Raw genomic sequence first — 18624 nt, 5'->3', positions numbered from 1 at the left:
GACACGAACTGCTTTGGACACTGTACGTTGTCCCCCGTCCTGGGAAGAGCACGCTGTTATTTCGGACTCTCATTGCCTTGAGTGTGTTTTATATTTGATAAAAAATGAAACTGTTTATTCCGCTTGCTATTGGCCTATGGCCACGGCCTGTTGCATGGGCTCACGGACTGCAGGGAGCCTAGCTTCTGGTCCATTTGAAGATGTGGCGTTGCACTGCGGGCCCTCGGGCTCTATAGCGGCCGGCCCTGGTGGTTGTAGGCCCTTGTCTGTATTTTACTGTGTACCAACGGTTTCTAATAAAAAATTTATAAAAAAAAAATAATGAAGATACAAAAGGTATGCTGTTCTCAATGTCGAAACAAGGGAAAACTGTTTTATGTGGTCATGAAGTGTAGGAGGATGAGGATTTCTCCTCTTGGAATATAGGGCCCTCACCCGGCAAGGTGTCATGCTTCATCATATGAGCTTCTCCTTGTCAGGTCGGCGCTGCAATACCTGACGGGCTCCCTATGAGGGGCTCTTTGGCGGAGATCTTTTATTCCAAATGCTGTTTGGGGGTGAGGGGCCTAATTAGTGTAGATGAAAGTGTGGAGGTGTATAACCTGAAATAAATGTTAAAACAGGTAAGGGAGTACCAGAGAAGACTATTTTAATCAATGGGTCTCCCACCCTGATTAAAAGAAACAAAGGCGCATGTCTGAGATTATGTCTCAGGTAGGGCACTCTATTGTGCAGTCAACCTGTTTCTCGCCTGGTAGTTTAACAATCTGGTGGCGTTTCGTCAGGACCTAATAAAATCAAATCTATCTACACGTGGGTGATTGTATGGTGTGATCTACCCTTTTAAACCAACCTAACACTTGCTATGTGTAGTACCTGATAGCATATGACCAACCCTAGTTGGGTTTCTCTATCTACTTCATCGATACCCAGCAGGTATCTCACAAATAATTTCCTTGTGTGGTTTTGCAAAGTCCGCAAAAGGCCGGCCGACCTACCTACCCTCTTCTACCGGGATCGGGAGAAGAGGGTAGGTTGGCCGGCCTTTTGCTTTTGCCTTTAAGACAAGATCCAAAGCCAGACTCAGTATTAGCCTCTGCCGTAAGAAAGAAGCATCCTTCAGATCCAGAGGGATCAGTCCCGCCTCAAAAGGAAAGTAATAGACTGGATGCAGTAGTAAGAAAAAGATGTAACTGTGCAGCTGGGACTTTTAAAAATGGTAGTGCATTTGCTTTATTAGCCAGATATGATTGAGTACTATGGGAACCCCTTGCTGTGTTTGCAGATGGTCTTCCTAAAGACAGAAGACAAGATTTTAGGAATATAGTTCAAGAGGGTCAACCTGTCTTGAATCAATCTATCAGTGCATCCACTGATGAAGCAGATCTAGCCACAACACAATTCTGCAGTGGTATATCTCTTCACAGGTTGTCTTGGCTTAGACTGACTTCCCTGAAACCGGATGCTCAGTTGAAAATCATGAACCTCCCTTTCACTGGACCAGTTCCTTTTGGACCCTACACCAATTAAGAAATAGAAAGAATGAAGAAAGAAGCAGAAGTCATCAAAGCAGTGGGGTCTACTCTAGAGGAAAAGAAAAAAGGTTTATCGTTCCCAATACCAATCGCAAGGACTCAAGATTTCAGTCCAGACAGAGGGTTTTATCCCCTCAGTTGTCCTACTATTGTTAGTCCAAAGGTCATCAACAGCAACACCAACAAAAACAGTTCCACCCTAGGACTAATCAAAGAAGAGGTGAGCAGCAACAAGTGCAGACACACTACCAGTACTCTTCCGATTTATGACCAACCTCAAAACAGTGAGAAACACACTCACCATGTTCTGTTTCCTACTCAGGTGGAAGACAGTGTTTCACATCACTTAACAGAGTGGAGATTGATAACCACCGACAAATGGATCCTGCTGATCATCCAGAACAGTTACACCATCTATTTCAAACATCCTCCACCTTAAATACCTCCAAAATCAGCACCAAACCATCAATTATTGCAATTAAAAAAGGAGGTACAGTCTCTACTCCAAAAATGAGCTAAAGACCACTTCCTTTATCTCAAAAGGGAAAAGGTATCCGTTCAAGAAATGTTTTGGTACCCAAGAAAGTACACAAATTGACTTCAGGCCTATACTCAACCTAAGACAGGCAAACAAATATATCAAGAGACAAAAATTCAGGGTGCTAGTCCGGCATCGGATCTATCCACAATTGATGAAAGGAGACTGGATGTGTTCAGTGGCATTCCGAGACGCATATTTCCACATACCCATAGCGAAAAAACACAGACATGCTTAACATTTGTAGTGGGAAAATCCCATTATCAATGCACCGTCCTTCCATTCGGTTTACTTGGTAGTTGCAGCTCTCCTCCGGAGAAAGAAGATTTACATGTACTCTTATCTAAACGGTTGGCTGATGAAGGCACACTCTTATCGTCAAGCACAGTTGGATTTCAACATAACAACCAAACTCTTGACAAGGCTGCAGCCGCTGCCCATGCAGGCAAGAGAGGTGGGGCCGGGTGGTGGGGAATTTAGATGAAGGGAGACGAGGAACAATAAAATAAATAATTATTTTTCCCTCGTCATCGTCCGTAGAACCCCCCCCCCCCCCCCCCACCCCCCTCAACCCAGCCCCACCACTCTAACCCGCACGGGCCGCGGCTGCAAGGCTGGGTTTGTAGATCAATCACAAGAAGTCGATCTCTTCACCTCTCCAACTTTTCCATTATCTAGGAGCCACTCTGGATGCTATAAAAGGAGAACTGTATTCTTTGGAGGAGAGAGTGTATTCCATTTTTCAGAAGTGTCACCAATTGCTTCAAATGTAGCGAACAACATATCTCATCTCTACTAGGGTACATGGCATACCGCCACCTTAACCTCGGTGAATTTCAGAGTTTTTTTTAACTTGAAGTAAGATTGTATTAACATACCAACCCCCTGCTGGCACACTACCCACGCCAAACAAGGACTTAAGCCATGCACTATGATATTGCCCGCAGATCCTGGCCATTTGTTTTATCAACAATTCATTCATTAAAGGTAAATCTAATTATTCTAATTAAAATCAGTGCCCTTTGTTAGCCGTAATTTAAAAATAAAACAATTTTTTAAAGATAACTACCCTAAAATATCATGAAATATAAAAAAATACATAAATGGTAACATAATATGGCCCTAAATTGCATTCTTGATGTTCTGGCGACATTTTAGAAACCACTCAGCCATCAGCCTCGTTATTTATGATGTCACCAGAGCCCTTCGATGGCAATATTGGACTATATTATTATATACTAATATAAATGCCTAAAGGATCCCCTGTCTGTCATTTTCTCTCTTTGCCCCCTCACTGAACCCAGTGCCCTCTCCTTGTGTATCTTCTCCTTCTCATGCCCCCTATCCCTCTCCTCTATAGGTCACCCAAAATCTTCCTCCTGGTCCCTTCTTCTCTTTGCCATAGGCAATCATGATGTCTCTAGCCTCTCTCTGTCATACTACTCCATGTCTCTCTCTCTCTGCAAAGGGCTCCTGTCTGACAGCTGCCCCTCCTCCACACGCTCTGCTTCTAGGTTATCCTATTCTCTACTATGAAACTGGGAATTACCTGTGAGATCTCGGTCTCCACAATGCTGCGGAATTTCTTGCCCTGCCCCAGGGCTTCCATCTCATCCAGGAATTGCCGCCTCTCTTGAATCTCATTCACCACTGGAACAAAAGAGAAAAAAACGTATTAGCATCAGAAACAAGGGCATTATTGTCATGTACATGTAACCCTGACAGAGCTGAGCAGTGCAAGCCTGGTACCAAGCACTAAAGTAGGATTAGAACCAGGTCTGGAGGCAGGTTTAGAACCAAGTCTGGATGCATGCTTACAGCCAGGTCTGGAGGCAGGCTTAAAATCAGGACTGGAGGGAAGGAAGCAATAGACTTGTAAGTTATAAGAGAGGAATCGGCATGCAGAAAGCGAGAGCCACTTCAAGTGGGAAAAGAGACACCAGAAGAAAAAAGAATGAGACCTAGAAGGAAAGAGAAGACCCATAGGAGAACAAAATAACCAGACCTACAGAGAATTTGGGCTGGACTAAAAGGGAAGGAATAAATAGGCCTGGAAGGAAGAGAGAAGCAAGGTGGGATTAGAATACCATGCTTGAGGGAACCTGGACAGGTCATTAGGGGTACCCAGGCCTGGAATCTAGGGAGGAGCCAGGAGGGAAGAAACGCACACAGCCTAAAGGTGAAGAAAGGAACTAGAACTGGAAGGAAAGGAGTAACCAGGAGGGAAGAGAAGAAAGGACGGGTGAAAAAATATTCCAGAATAAAAAAAGAAGTACCAGCGAAGAAGGAAAGAGTAATCGTGCCTGCAGGGAAAGGAGAAACCAGACCTCGAAGAAAGAGAGGAACCAGGCAGAAAGAGAAGGCACAGGCTTAGAGGGGTACAGAGGAACCATAAGTTAATGGGAGAAACAGGCTTGGAGCAGAAAAGTAACAAAATCTGAAGGAAAAGTAGAAATCAGACTCGGAGATCTGCGTATTGTAACATGTGCATTTGTGGATGAATAGCACAAAACTGAGTGCAATGGATAAAAGTGCCTGTCTATCATTTCACCTAGTTGGGAAGTGTTGGATGTCGTGTTTGAAGACCGGAGCTGCACTGTTATGTTTTGTTGTTGCACTCTTGTCTGTTTTGAAGCAAAATATAGCAAGAATCAGGACCCTTCTTTCTGTCCATCTATGCGCTAACGTAGAATCTTTGGCATTACATGTTAGTGCATAGATGGACAGAAAGTGTGTGATTGTATTGTGTTCTATAGGGAAGGGTTTTGGTGGCATGCATAAATGGCAGATACTGCTCAAACCTGTCGCAGCAGGCGTGTAGCAGTGCCTACACATGGATGTTAGCGAAAAGTGTGAAAAAAGTAGGCAGGCATGTATGCAGATACCTACCTGTTTTAGACTGCTTTGTATCACACAGTTTAAACCACATTGAGTGGGCATAAGAAGTGCCCAGACGGAAAGGATGTTACTCATGGAAGGCGCAATCTTGCATCAACTATATATTTTGCAGTACACAGAAGACAGGGAGAGGAGCAATATGAACGGACACCATACAACCAGCTATATCTGATCTGATGAGGCTACCCAGGAGTGGCGAGGGAGCAGCACTTGGGACTAGTCACTCTAACCAGCCTTGCTATACGATCAGTGAGGTCGGTCCAGGAGCAGCAGCAGAGATGCTCATAACAATAGGTATTATAAAATAAGCCTTGCTGGGTTGTCTGAGGACACCCCCAAGAAGCAGCAGAGGAGCAACTCAGAGGAATGGTCATTTTACAGTCCGCCACACTGTATGATGAGAGGAGTCTCGCTCCCCAAGACGAGGCATAGAAGCAACCCACAGGAATGGGCATTATGCAGACAGCCCTACTAAATGGTCTGAAAAGTCCATCCAGAGATGGCAGAGAAGAAACCCATGGGAATAAGCATTATTCAACCAGCCATGCTTTAGGACCTGGGCTCTGGGGTACCCCCCTCCCCCCCCCCAACCAAACAAGTGGCAGCGGGCATCTTAAAATGAACTTTATACTATGAACCATGCTTTTTACTGGTTCTTCTCTACTTAGGGGTATTTATTTTAATATGGCCTTCGTCATTTCTCTGCAGTTTTCATTGGACTCGCACTGGGAATCGCCGTTGCTGGGGCAGCTACGTGCTCTAGAAATTTTATTAGATAGCATTATAAGCTACAGCCCCATGCCAGACACCCTCCCCCTCCCCTCGCAGTGGCAGGCAGCTACCCCTAGGAATGGCAATACTATATGGGCAGAGGAGATTTCCCAGGAGTGGCAGGGGAGCTGCCCGTAGAATAAACAGATACCACATATGCATGGGCATCTTGGACAACCCACAGATGTGAGTGATATTGAGGAATCAAAATGAGAGGGTGTCAATGAGTGATTCTGAGGACAAAATGCATTTGTTTATAGAACAAGAGAGGGAGAAGAAGGGGCATGCTTAAGGGAAAGACTAAGAAGCAGGGTAAATAATGGCAGCAGTTCTGACCTTCAGCCCTTCCAGTCCCATACAAGTAAGACAACACAGAGAATGACCTTAACTGCTCCACCTTTTAATCTTATTTCCCGTGCTGGATGCCCTGAGTGGAGCAGTTAAGAGGGTGCAGGCAAGGATTAGTATGGAGAAAAACAATCCAAAGGTGGCACAAGCTGGGGCGAGAGCTCATGGAGTAAGGTGCACGGTAAGCAGCAGCAGAAAAGGGCCAGGTAAGTGGTGTGGTAAGTACAGTAACTGATTGACCTTATGAAGAATAAAGTATGCAACACCTGTAGGGAGAAAGAATATGCCATTGTGGCCATAGAAATAAACAAAAGCCTGGTTAGTCTTTGAAATGCAAAAACCTCCCAAAGCAATCTGCTCACTTCTAAGTCATGTTTTCTATTCAACAACAACAAATTACCTATGTCAAGTGAAGTTTGTGTTTTACAGAAAAAAGAAAAATGTTGCATGAGCAGTTAAATCTTAGAGAGCTCCTATGCTCATACCCATACACTGGCACAAGCCAGGTGCCAGTGCAATGGCACACCACATAGAGTAATATACATTAAATCCAGTGCAGACAATGCGTCTACACTCTTAAATACCAGAATCCTTGCCCTGTGAACTGAGAAAACTCCCCTGGGTTATGCTTTGCCATTCCTGGGTTCTCTTAGATCCCCCTCCTTAGGCATGCTGTCGCCACACTCTTCTGCCTCATAATAGGATCATAGCTAGGCATATATGTTAGAAGATATCCCTGCTGCATGTGGGGACCCTAAAACATTGAACCCATGTGCTTATTTACATAACAATGTACAGAATCTAGCATACCCAGTGCTGTGTAGCACTCTCCAAAGCTTATTGTAGGCCCCATTTTTTCCTGAAACTTTAACTATTCCAAAATAAAAACGTTCTCTCAAAACTACATTGCAGCACTTTTAGGTCTAAACTGTAGCCTAAATCTAAATGTTATGGTGGGAAAAGCAGGCTTACATTTGAAGAGTTACAAAAGCGCCCTGTGCCTTTAAGATGTCTAGCGGGATCTAATCCCATGATGCCTCGCACTGGTATTTGCCTCTCAGATTCAGTTTTGTCTGAATCGTGAGAATTGAACCTTGTAACACTGTGGGTGTTTTGACCCACTTTTTGTAGTTTTTTCTGTCAGAATTTTTCAAGGAATAATTTCAATCAACTTTTCTGACTGTTACAAAGCAATCTAAGGCTTTTATAGTTTTCTAATTATATTTTTGCAGCCATGTGCCTTCTCTCTTTGTCGAATATCCTTCGCATGGAAGGAAAACGGCTCCAACTGACCTTCACCGAGTCTATGTGGTATACCTCCCAGCCTCGCCTTCAATCAAGGAATGAGAGGTTTGCTCCAAAATGTCTAAGGGGACCTTCATAGACAGATAGGAAACTAGGCTGAGGCCCTCATTATGAGCGGCCTGGTTAATTACGGCATGTGCAGTACATGCTTTTACTGTACATATCACAATTATGAGTCTAGTGATGAATATCAGCGGGTCAAAATTGCCAGTATTTATTGGAGTAAAACTGCCTAGTACTGACTGTGCATGCAGATTTTGGTGCAGTAAGGTTGTGCTTTCAACCTACCCCAGTAGGCAAGGCAGCACCATTAGAGCCCATGGGCCCAATTTCAATATCGGCAAGCAGCCCGTTTCTCCACCAGGGCGACGGAGTAAATTGCTCCGTTGCCCTGACGGAGATGCCGCCCACCAAATTTAGAAATGACCGCCATGCTGACAGGCATTTCTTAAGCATTGGCAGGAACCACCATCACGGCAGTTCCTGTCATTGCTTTTTGGAGTTTTATGCAGGGCTTCATCAACAAGAAGGAGCCTTAAACAAAACTGGTTTCTTTTTTATTTTCAAAAGGAAAATCCCAGAGCAGGATTTTCCTTTTGAAAATAAGAAAGATAATGCCCCCTCACCATAGGAGTAATCTGCCATGGCGAGGGAGGCCTTTTGTTAGGTCTCGCTGAGTCAGCACGCATGTAAGGGCTTTAAAAAATGCTACCGCCTGCTACAGCTTGCAGTGCACGTGGGCGCGCGCTTCAGCAGAGACGCAATATGGCGTGATTCCTGCTGCGCGCGCACCACTCGCGCACATGCACTGCAAGCTGTGGCCGGCGGTAGCATTTTTAGCTTGCTAATTGCGGCACCGGCGCTTTGTTGTGCCGCGATTATAGCAAAAGTACAGAAATAGAAACAAACATCTATTTCTTTACTTTTGCTATAATCGCGGCACCCGCGCTTTACTTTTAATGTTAAAAGTAAAGCACCGGTGCCGCGATTAGCTGTGGATGCATGAACTCTAAATGCAAGCACAGCAATATTTTTCATTTTAACACTGGTGCGCATCTTTTGAATATCCCACATGAGCTAGGAGGTTAGGGGATGCTACCCTTACTCCTTATGGCTCTTTCAACTTTTTTTTCAACAGTAAAACAGCCAGTCAGGGAGATTCGGCTCTGTAGATTCAACTTTAGATTTTGCTGTCCCAAAAAGAGCTACGGGAGAAAAGCTTCAATTAGATTTTTTTTTGTTTCATTTTGGGTTCATGGATTGTCTATTAACCCGGGTCAGCTCCACCCAAGGCCTACAAAAACAGTTATCCAATAGTAATTTATCGAAAACTACAAATTAGGCAAAGTGATTTTTTAAGGTAAAGTTATTTCTTTTTTCATGCAAAGTAATCCTGTTGAGCCATTTTTCTGCAGCTCTGTCAACAGCTTCCTGTGGGAATAAAATCGGGAGAAGTCACTTTTTTGCCTCCTGTTTAACGGCTTCGCATAAAAATTGCCCTGCCATACTCAGTTCAGCTGACAATTTTTTTAAAGTTTCGTGCAGATTTGTGGAAGGGTGCCAAAGCTATTAGCAAAAAAAGAATGCCTTTGGCGTGGGTACTCTAACCTAACCCTCATATAGGGATACTACTGCTACCTCTCTAATAAAGAGTTTTTATGACAAATGTTTTTATTTAGTATGAAAGCAGAACTTAAAGACCGTTTTAAATCAACATTCTAGCTCTCATCTGGCGCAACAAACAAAGGATTTTGTTTTCTTATGTAGATCACTTTTTTTTAATTTACATTTTCTGTGTGTGCATTATAATGTTAAATATACATAACACGCAGTAAAATACATAGCAATGTATCGGAGATCTAAACACAAATCATTAAAACTGATTTGTATATAAACAGGTCTTTCTTTCTCGCCTTCCTATCTCCACCTCGCTCTCCTCTCATCTTTCATCCATTTAATGCTCTTCTTTCTACTCCTCTCCTCAGTCTCTCTCCCTTCCACTCTCTTCCGTCCCTCATCTTCTTCCACCTTTTGTCCTTACTTTCTTTTCTCTTGCCCACTTTGCTCATTCTTATCTCCTTTTTCTTTCTCGCTCAACCTTATTCCTTCTCCCATTTTGTTCTCTTTTCCTGCCATCCTCCCTGTTCACCGCCGCCTTTTCTTTCATCCTATTTCTTTTTATTCTTTATTGTATCCTTCTCTCTACTACCTAAGAACCCTTTCTTTGAAAAGTAAACACAACCATGCCCCTGGCATGCACTGAGTTTTAAAAAAAGCATTTGCAATGCAATAGGTCTCGCATTTATGCGAGTTTGAGCTATTGACATTGCAAATGACAATGCCTTTTATTTATGTTTTAAAAACGAAAACAAAAATAAAAGGCATTGTCATTTGCAATGTCAATAGCTCAAACTCGAGTGAATGCGAGACCTATTGCATTGCAAATGCTTGTGTTTTTTACTGTCCCTTACTGCCTGGAGGTGACGGACAGTAAAAAAACAGCTACATGTCTGTCAATCCTAAATGGGTGGATGGATATTTAGCCAGTTCCCCAATGGCTATTACTCCTATGGGCCATTAGAGAACTTTGGCTACAACGGTGATGGAGTAATCATGCCGTAGCTAAACCTATGGTCCGTCTGACTTTGAATTGGCTGAGCGGACCACTGTGTTGGTGGTGAGGGAACGCCAACATTCAAATGAGCCCCGATGTATTTTACAAAACATACAGATGATCCTATTTTGTCTCCACTGAGACCTCTTAATCTTCCAACACCAAAGCATGTTTTTTTGGTCAACATCAATGTCTCTTTCTAAAAATGTTCTAGGCTAAGAGAGATACCCTACCCTTCTCATAAGCTGCGGCAAGATTTAGATGAAGATCAACCACCATGGAAGCACAGTTGCATGAGAACATCTCCATTTCCTGCCGGCTCTTTGGATTGTTGGAACAGCTCTTTCTACACATCCACATCAATCACCATCAGGGATTTCACTGGTGGCTGACATCACCTTTGAAGAGGTTTTGGCAAAAGGGAAATCCAAACTCAACATCCATTTGGAAGCACCTCATATGGCAGTAACAGTTATCATGGGACCTGCAGCCCATGGCAACTCCTAGATCTCTACTTCAGCTAATGCCAGGACTTGAAAAAAGCAGAAGAAAAGTTCCTCACTCCTGCCATGGTAAAAGCAACTATGTCATGTCTACTAAATAATTACAGCTCTACTGAACAGGACACAGCGTTCTTGAGTCTGGTATTGAATCCGGATTCTGGTATTGTTTCCACTGTTCAGAAGAGGCATGTGTCAGCAACGGAGATGTTGGAGGGAAAGCAAAAAGATGGACGCAGCAGGAAAAACAATTTGCAGTTTGCCTCCAAAGCTCTCAAAACTGTTAGTGCTTCACGCTTTTAGGGAGCTTTGATCAGTCCAATTGGAATTCAGTGCAGAAGTTTGTGGATGAGCTCACCAAGTATCAAAAGCTGAATTTTTATGAGGTTGTGCAGAAAGGTCTTTGTAAGAAACTGGACTACTATTCATAGTGGACGGACACCGACCTCAAGGATCAATAATGCAATCCCATCAGGGATAGCTGACCTCAGTCCCCTGGTAGCTATATCACACAGCACACAGGCTGAACTTAGGGCAATGTGAAAAGTATTTATGGAGCTTCAAAACAGTAATAAAGTCAAAACAATACAAATCTCAAACCAAATTAGACAAGCATTGGCATAGCCAATGGGTTTCACTTTTGGGACCTTATAAGTATTTAGTTATGCAGCAGAATATCCTTGGTGCAACAACACCAACTGTTGCATGGCTAAACACTTATAAGGTCCCAAATGCGAGACCTATTGGCTATGCCAATGCTTGTTATAATTGCATCGGGCATGGACGCACGCTAAACCATGGTGCAGAAGCCTCTGAAAAACCCAGGATGCTTCAGACTGGGATGCTCAGGGTTCGAGGAGGAAACACTTCCCTTATTTTTGAGGACATAGATACAATGTGAGGCTACAAACCCACAGTAAAAGGCGGGTGCGTGGCTGAGTAGCTAATCCCATTTAGTCCAGGGCAGCCTGAATATGCTTTCTTGACTCGCCTCTCTTTCCTGAAGGGGAGGGTGTGCTCAGCTTGAGTGTTAGTTGTGTCATGGCTGGGAGTGAACGTAGATTATGCGTAGAAGTAATGGAGTAACTGGTGCCTTAGGGCGGAATACATTACGTCGAAATATGTATGTATATGGCTGAGGTTAGGACCTGGGTTACCATATAGGGTAGTGCTTCATTTGAACTTCTTATGACAGAGGAGGTGTGCTTGGCGGGCTGGGTAGGGTTTTCGATCTAGCTCGTGCTTGGGTGCATAGATAGGGCTCAACGTAGGTAGGAATTTCGGACAATGAATTAAAAAGTTTTGTGGCGTGTGCACGTAACCTCCAATTTACTTTTCTATGCCGTTATTTCAAAACTGTGGTAATATGGGGCCGGGAGAAACTCATTATTTTTGTCAGATGCGTTGCACTATTTTCAGAGGACGGAAGCGTGCCGGTGTTGCAGTGGGGAAAGGAGACAGTCGGGAAGGGTTCCAGTTTGCCTCTAAACGGTGACACCATCTGTAGCACAGATGCACGCAGATGGAAGCTAAGAGGAAATGAGGAAATAGTTCGGAGCGGATGTGAACAATTTGCATATGCATTGTAAACAGTTGCGGTTCTCATACACCGAACGGTGTGTAGGTGAATGACATGTGGCCTGTGGATAGCTTTGTGGGAGGGTGAATAGATAGTCAGGCCAGAGTTTTACATATGTTTACGTGGTATCAGAAACTATGAGGGGGGGAAGGGAGGTCAGGATGACGTCCTTTAGTTGTGCTGGTGTGCCCATCTTTTACATTGTGTGTTTTAAAGACTTTTCTTGAAAGTGGTTTGGTCGGCAACAACGGAGATCTAGGGAAAAGGTCAAATACAAAGAATGAGGAAAAGTGGGATTGAATTGATTTGAGCGAAAGTTGAGGGATCGCAGCGATGCATTTGACGGATTGAGGGGTTGCTAAAAAAAAAAAGGGCAGGCCATTAATTATTTGCCGACCAAAGCTGTAAGCCTAAAATGGCTGATAAGATTTTAAAGCATTTTGGTGGGAGGGTTCTTCATTGCATAGCGGCCCGCGAAAGGGATCGCGATCACAATCAAGCACGGCATAGGTAAAACACATGGCGGCTGCGCGCGTGCACGCTCATGTGCACGCAAGTTTTAGACCACAGGCAGCACTTTGAAAGCCCGTACACTAAATGTCTCGGCCAGACCAGCGAATGCGCTGGATCAGGCGAGACCTAAAAAACAATGTAGATTTTAATAACAAAAATGACACCAAAATAATAAAAATCCAATAACTGGAACCTGAAATTTGAGTTTTTAAAGTTTTAAGTGAAAATACTGTCAAAAGGCACAAAGCGTAAATGGTAGTTTATGGTTGCAGTAAACTGGGACCTAGGCGTACTTTGAGGCTGACCACGATGGATCCTGAAGTTAGACACACCACGCAGGATGGACCGGTCAAGGACTTTAACTTTGGACTTAGTCTGCAAAATGGAAGTCAGAATCTCTCCGGGCAAGGCAGCTCGCTGAATCCGGGAACATCTCTACGAAGTCGCATAGGTACTGAGCGAGGTCCCGAAGGAAGCCATTGATTCTGGTAGGAAAAGCTCAAAGTGGGAATCGTTACATTTTGCACTTAGGACCGTCATGTCAGTTGAATACTTTTGGTGCTTTCGCCAGTTCAAGCTTCCTACCGCGGAACTTAGTCTCTGAAATGGAGCTCTTCTTTCTCCAGCAGGACATGACGGCATACTTTATCTGAAGAGGGCTCCATGGGGTTGCATACCTTCTCTCCGAGGGCCTGCTGAAACGGTTTTGCTACTGAGGAGAACCTCCAAGTGGGATCAACCTATTTCTTCAGCCTGCTGGGGTTGCATCTCCACCAGATCAGGTTTGAGGGTTAGTCCTGGCCCTCCAGCAGCTGTAAGTCTGAATTTTTCTACGTCTCAAAACTGCAGTGGTAAGCCCAATTTTCCCTTAGCTCTTCACCTAAGGCTTCCAGACTTCAGGGGGGGAATCTTAGGACTTCCAGGCTTGGTTCAGCAAAGGCTTTGTGCAAGGGTCTGGTTCAGATCCAGTTGTCGCTGCCAACTTGTCATCCAGGAAAATGTGTTTCTTCAGCTTGTTGTGCCCCTCTAGCCCCAAATTAGGTCAGCCCGCTGACCCTTGGAGTTCACTTCATTGTCCTGGGTACAGGAGTGAGCAAGCCCAGGCCTTCAGAATTCCTTTTAGGTTACATCAAGCAGAGTTCAGTCCTCTTCTGATCTTCAACAGGTCCAGAATGTGTTCTGAGAAGGGTGCATTGGTGTGCTAAATTTATGGTTGGGAATAGCTATTCAATGGAGGTGACTTCTGACTCCTCCATAACCAAGCGGCTAAAAGTTCCTTGGGGCAACCCTACCCAATTTTTGAACAGCTTCAGTTTTCTCTAATGCAAACAATGCCACAGTGCACCTTACTCCTAATGTCCAAGACGGGTAAAACATTTCTTCCTTGTGGAGACCGTGTTCCCTGGGAAATAAGTAGCTTTCCTTCTTTGTGGTGACTCAAACTGGGTCTGGGGTAGCGTCCCCCCCATTGGGGTTGGAGCCAGCCTTGCTGGGCGAACAAAGGTTTGACTTCCCCAGGTATCACCTTATATTTACTTATGAAGGTTTAGGCCCTTTACAAGTTAATGAAGCCCCTGGGTCCATCCTAACTGGTCTTCCTGCAAGGGGAAGAAAAACACCTCCACACACCTAAGCCATTTTTTCTGCTCTCTGAGCAGTTTTCACACCTCATTAAGGTCAAACACTGGGAGACCAGCTATCAGGATGCTAATGCTAACTAGTCCATTGAAGGTTCAGGCAGGTTAAAGGTAACATTTTAAACAGTACTTGTCCTAAATATTTTCTTAGTATAATATCAATCCGACTTTACCATTACATGTTTTTAATAACTATTAAAATAGTCTTTGAATGACTTTTATTGCCATTTCCTGTCAAAAGTTAAAGATTAAAGTATATAATCTATTCAGCTACAGCCTTGCTAGTGAAAATAGCTTTTGAAGGCTAGTCACTGGAGGAGCATACCAATTTTAATATTGCACAAAGGGGCGGTGGTGGTCCCGATTTATAAAAAAGGGTGTAGGGAAACACCGGGGAACTACCGCCCTATAAGTCTGATTGACTCCACCCAAAAGATAGCTGGTAAAGCTATCCTTGGAAGGATTCTCCACTGGGTGGAGGAGAACAAAATCCTATCAGACTTTCAGGCAGGTTTTCGGGCTGGAATGGGGACAATAGAGCAGGTGTTCAGGCTGGCACTACTGGGGTGGAAGGTGGTGGAACTGGGCAAGGGTAGTCTTTACTTGGCCTTTATAGACCTGAAGACTGCCTTTGACCTAGTCCCCCAGGAAGATCTATGGAGGGTACTTTATGAGTTGGGATTACCCCCTTACATCTTGTCCCTTCTCATTAGCCTTCATGCCCATACCTTTGCTCAGGTCCGTTGGGGTAAAAACGGAGAACTCACTGAGAAGATTCCAGTGTCCAGGGGCGTAAGACAGGGCTGTGTCTTGGCACCCACCCTATTTTCACTATATGTGAATGGGGTGGTAAAACATCTACAACAAGAACCAGCCGACGCCCCCTGTCTCGGAGGAGTCCGTATCCCCACCCTGCTTTTTGCGGATGACACGCTCCTGATCTCGAAGACCCCTCAAGGCCTCCAGAAATTACTAACGCGTTTTCAGGAGTTCTGTGCTGCAAAAGGATTAACAATAAATGTGGACAAAACAAAATATCTAGTCCTAAATCCTCCTAAGAAATTGGGCCGTCCACCCACACTTAACTCGATCCCCTTAGAGAAAGTAGCCGAATTCGACTACCTCGGTATTCGGATTACGGATAGGATGTCTTGGGCTAATCATATTGATAAAATGGTCCTCAACCATAGGAGAGTGGGAGGTGCTCTCATGAGGGAGTTCAGGGCCTCTCCTAGAAGATCACTTACCCCAGTAATTGATATCTACAAGGCCAAAGTAGTGTCATCAGCCTTGTACGGGGCAGAACTGTGGGGCCACTGCCGTTTGGACGCCCTAGAGACAGCGGAGAGCAAGCTATTGAAATCCTTTATCTCCGTGCCACTGAGCACACCATCTGTACCAGTGCGGTTGGACACGGGCTGTAAAAACATTAAAGACCAGGCCCAGCTTCGCCCGCTCCTGTTATGGACACGAATCTGGAGGGGTGAAGAACTAAATTCCTATGCTGATGCCCTGGGGGAAATAATGAGTCTGGGGGGCTGGGCTAAGATAAAGTGGCTAAGAGAAACTAAAAAGCTTCTGGAGAAGATCGGTCTAGGAGGCTGTTGGTCATCACGTTCAGCCCCTCCAAAAGAAGTTGTTAAGGCGCTTTATTGGAAATGGTGTGCGGAGCGTCTAATTACAAACTCTAACCACTGCAAGTCCACTGTCGCCTTTTTACAAATTAAAGACATTGTGGCTTTTGAACCCTACCTGGACTTGATCACTCTCCCCTTTGACCGAGCCCTTTATTTTAAATTTAGAGTTGGATCCCTCCCCCTAGGTGCAGTGGTATCGAGTTGGTCACCAGCGGCCCGTATTTCTCCCAACTGTGCATGTTGCCCAAGTAGGGTTGAGTCCATTGCGCATGTCTTATTTGAATGCCCGGATTATGCAAGGCCTAGGAGTTCCTGGTTGAAACCCCTCTGTCGAAATATGGGCACACGTAGCCACCTAGAAGCCTTACGTATCCTAACCACGGACACTTCCCCCCCTATAGTGTGTGGAATAGCAAAATTTTTAAAGTTGTTTTGGCTTATTCGTTGCAAGAGATTGTCAGTAGCTGTTTAATTCTTTTTTAGCTAATTTATTAACGGGCATTTCATGTCCTTTTACTTTTTTATGAATTTTATACTGGCTTCTTGTAGCATTTGTTTCTTTGTGTACACTGTAATGATTGTATTTTTTATTGTGCTTACAAGATATCTTGCATATCGAATAAAAGCTTATGACTATGACTAATATTGCACGTTTAACTTTATACACCTTGTGGGCAACAAGGTGTACTTAGGGGTGACAAATTAATATTTGAAAGCAGGGTTCTCCCCTCATCCAAAAAGGGTTATTTAAACAGGGTTGACAGCAGACTACTGCAGTCAGACAACACAAGGTAGGCCTGAAGCCATGTTTTACAGGCCCACTCTGTAGATGACGTAATATGTGCTGCAGTCCACATGTGGCATTCAACATCCAGGCCCAGGGTGCATTTTCTACACCATATACTAGGGACCTGTAGACAATTTAAATATGAAAGTCAGGGATAAGTAAATTTATACATGTATAAAGTGAAAGCATGGGCACTTTTTTGTTTAACAGGGATAAAAGAGCACAGAATTCTATGTCCAGCAAAAACAGGGCCCAGAAAAAAGAAAAAAATCTGGGGTGACATTGCAGAAAAGGCAGATTTACTAATATTTTCTGTTGTCCAACCAGGTAATAAGTGCATATACAGACTTGGCAGAATTTGCACTATCTGAATTCTCCCACTGCATTATTCTGAGATAGTCTTCTTGGCTCTGTCTCACAACACCGAAGCATGACACTCAGCTAAAAATCTCATCCTTGCCATTCTCAGGTGCCACACTCTTGACAATACTCTTGACATTATACTAAGGAAAATATTTTTCTAGTGAAAACTGAAGGAGAGACTCCCAGAGCAGTAGGGGTAGAGGAGCATAAAAGGTTTTTTTAAACCCACTATTATCATAAGGATTGCCAGTATTATCAAAGATAGAGGGCTTAATCCTCTCATTAGCCATGTCACCATCAACAGCAACAGAGATACTCTTGCCATCAAAGGTGAGGTTCTAGGTCCAAAACTGCCAGCCAAGCTCAGTCTGCTAATTTAGCTAGATGATTAAGGGATTTTAATTTAATACTTTCCAATCTAAAGGTACCTCTTTTTTAACCCATTCACAAAGCTTCATTGTAGACTCTAACCTGGAAGGCAGCTTTTTTGGCCTCTATCACTTCTGCATATCATGTAAGCGAGTAGCAGGCTCTCTCAGCTTTCAACCCCTATTTAGTTTTTTATTTTACATTAGTAGGGTAGTAATGAGGACTTTGTTTTTACCAAAATTGATTTTAGAATTTGCATAGTAATCAAACGATTACCCTTCCAATTTTTTTTAGTAACCAGACCATACCGGCTGGTCGCTCTCGCCATTCTTTCGATGTTAGGAGAGTTTTACATTTCTGGCTTGAAAAACCTAAATAATTAAGGAATTCTTACTAGCTTTTCATTACCTTTGGTCTACTGCATATATAATTAGTTATCTCAAAACAATACATTTCTCACTGGATTGTTAATTGCATATTTTTCATGTTATCTGTTAACAATGGGCGAATAAACCTTTACTGAAAAGTGGCTACAACATCCTGGTTAAAGCATAGTCAATTAGCTGATTATTGTAGGGTAGCCGGTAGGAAATCTGTCCACACGTTTACTAGACACTATTGTCCAGATTTTTACACAATAGCTGACTCTAGCATAGGTTAAGCCACACTTAAGAACCTCTTCTCATGGTGCTCTATAAAGAGCAGCATAAAAGCTTCTAAAGCTTACAGTCCTCTCTCCCATTCGCTGAGTTTCATAGTGCATGAGAATTTGCTTATTACTCTCATCTAACATGTATGAACATTTGTGAAGATTCTATGTTTCAAAAGAAATTATTACCTACTAGTACCTGCTTCTGCATCCTAGTGATATTCCTTAAAGTCATAGAGGATCCATGTGCCTTCCTCACTATTTCTCAACCATGTGTGATAAAGCCAAGAGGCTTGGTTTCTGTAAAACACTATAACTCTGTTAAAAATAACTGACTTTGCTAGTCGACTGCCAGTACAAGGCATCATGGGTTTGGATGCCCCTAGACCTCATAAAGGCACTGAGGGCTTTTTAACTCTTAGAATCTGAGGCTATCAGGCCTTTTCACCATTACTGATTTAGGGAGCAGTGTTTAAACCTAAAGATGCTGGAATGTAGTCATGAGTAAGGGTTATTATGGATTTGTTAAAATGTTAGGAATAATGTAGGCTTTGAAGGGTGCACTAGGACATTGTACTTTC

General features: G+C 43.6%; 1 protein-coding gene across 2 annotated transcripts in view; it reads right to left on the bottom strand.

Annotated features, from left to right (window-relative positions):
- C4_2H22orf23 (chromosome 4_2 C22orf23 homolog) overlaps nt 1-18624 on the bottom strand; it is a 68627-nt gene that overhangs the window by 10611 nt on the left and 39392 nt on the right. For both annotated transcript variants that reach the window (XM_085601322.1, XM_085601323.1), the window contains one exon: nt 3623-3723. In XM_085601322.1, the coding sequence (XP_085457448.1) occupies nt 3623-3723 (101 nt within the window). The remainder of the gene's footprint in view (nt 1-3622; nt 3724-18624) is intronic.

The sequence above is a fragment of the Triturus cristatus genome, chromosome 4_2 (assembly GCF_964204655.1).
Source record: "Triturus cristatus chromosome 4_2, aTriCri1.1, whole genome shotgun sequence".
Taxonomy (NCBI): Eukaryota; Metazoa; Chordata; class Amphibia; order Caudata; family Salamandridae; genus Triturus; species Triturus cristatus.
Note: the sequence above shows the minus strand (reverse complement) of the source record. Positions and strands in the feature narration are given on the sequence as shown.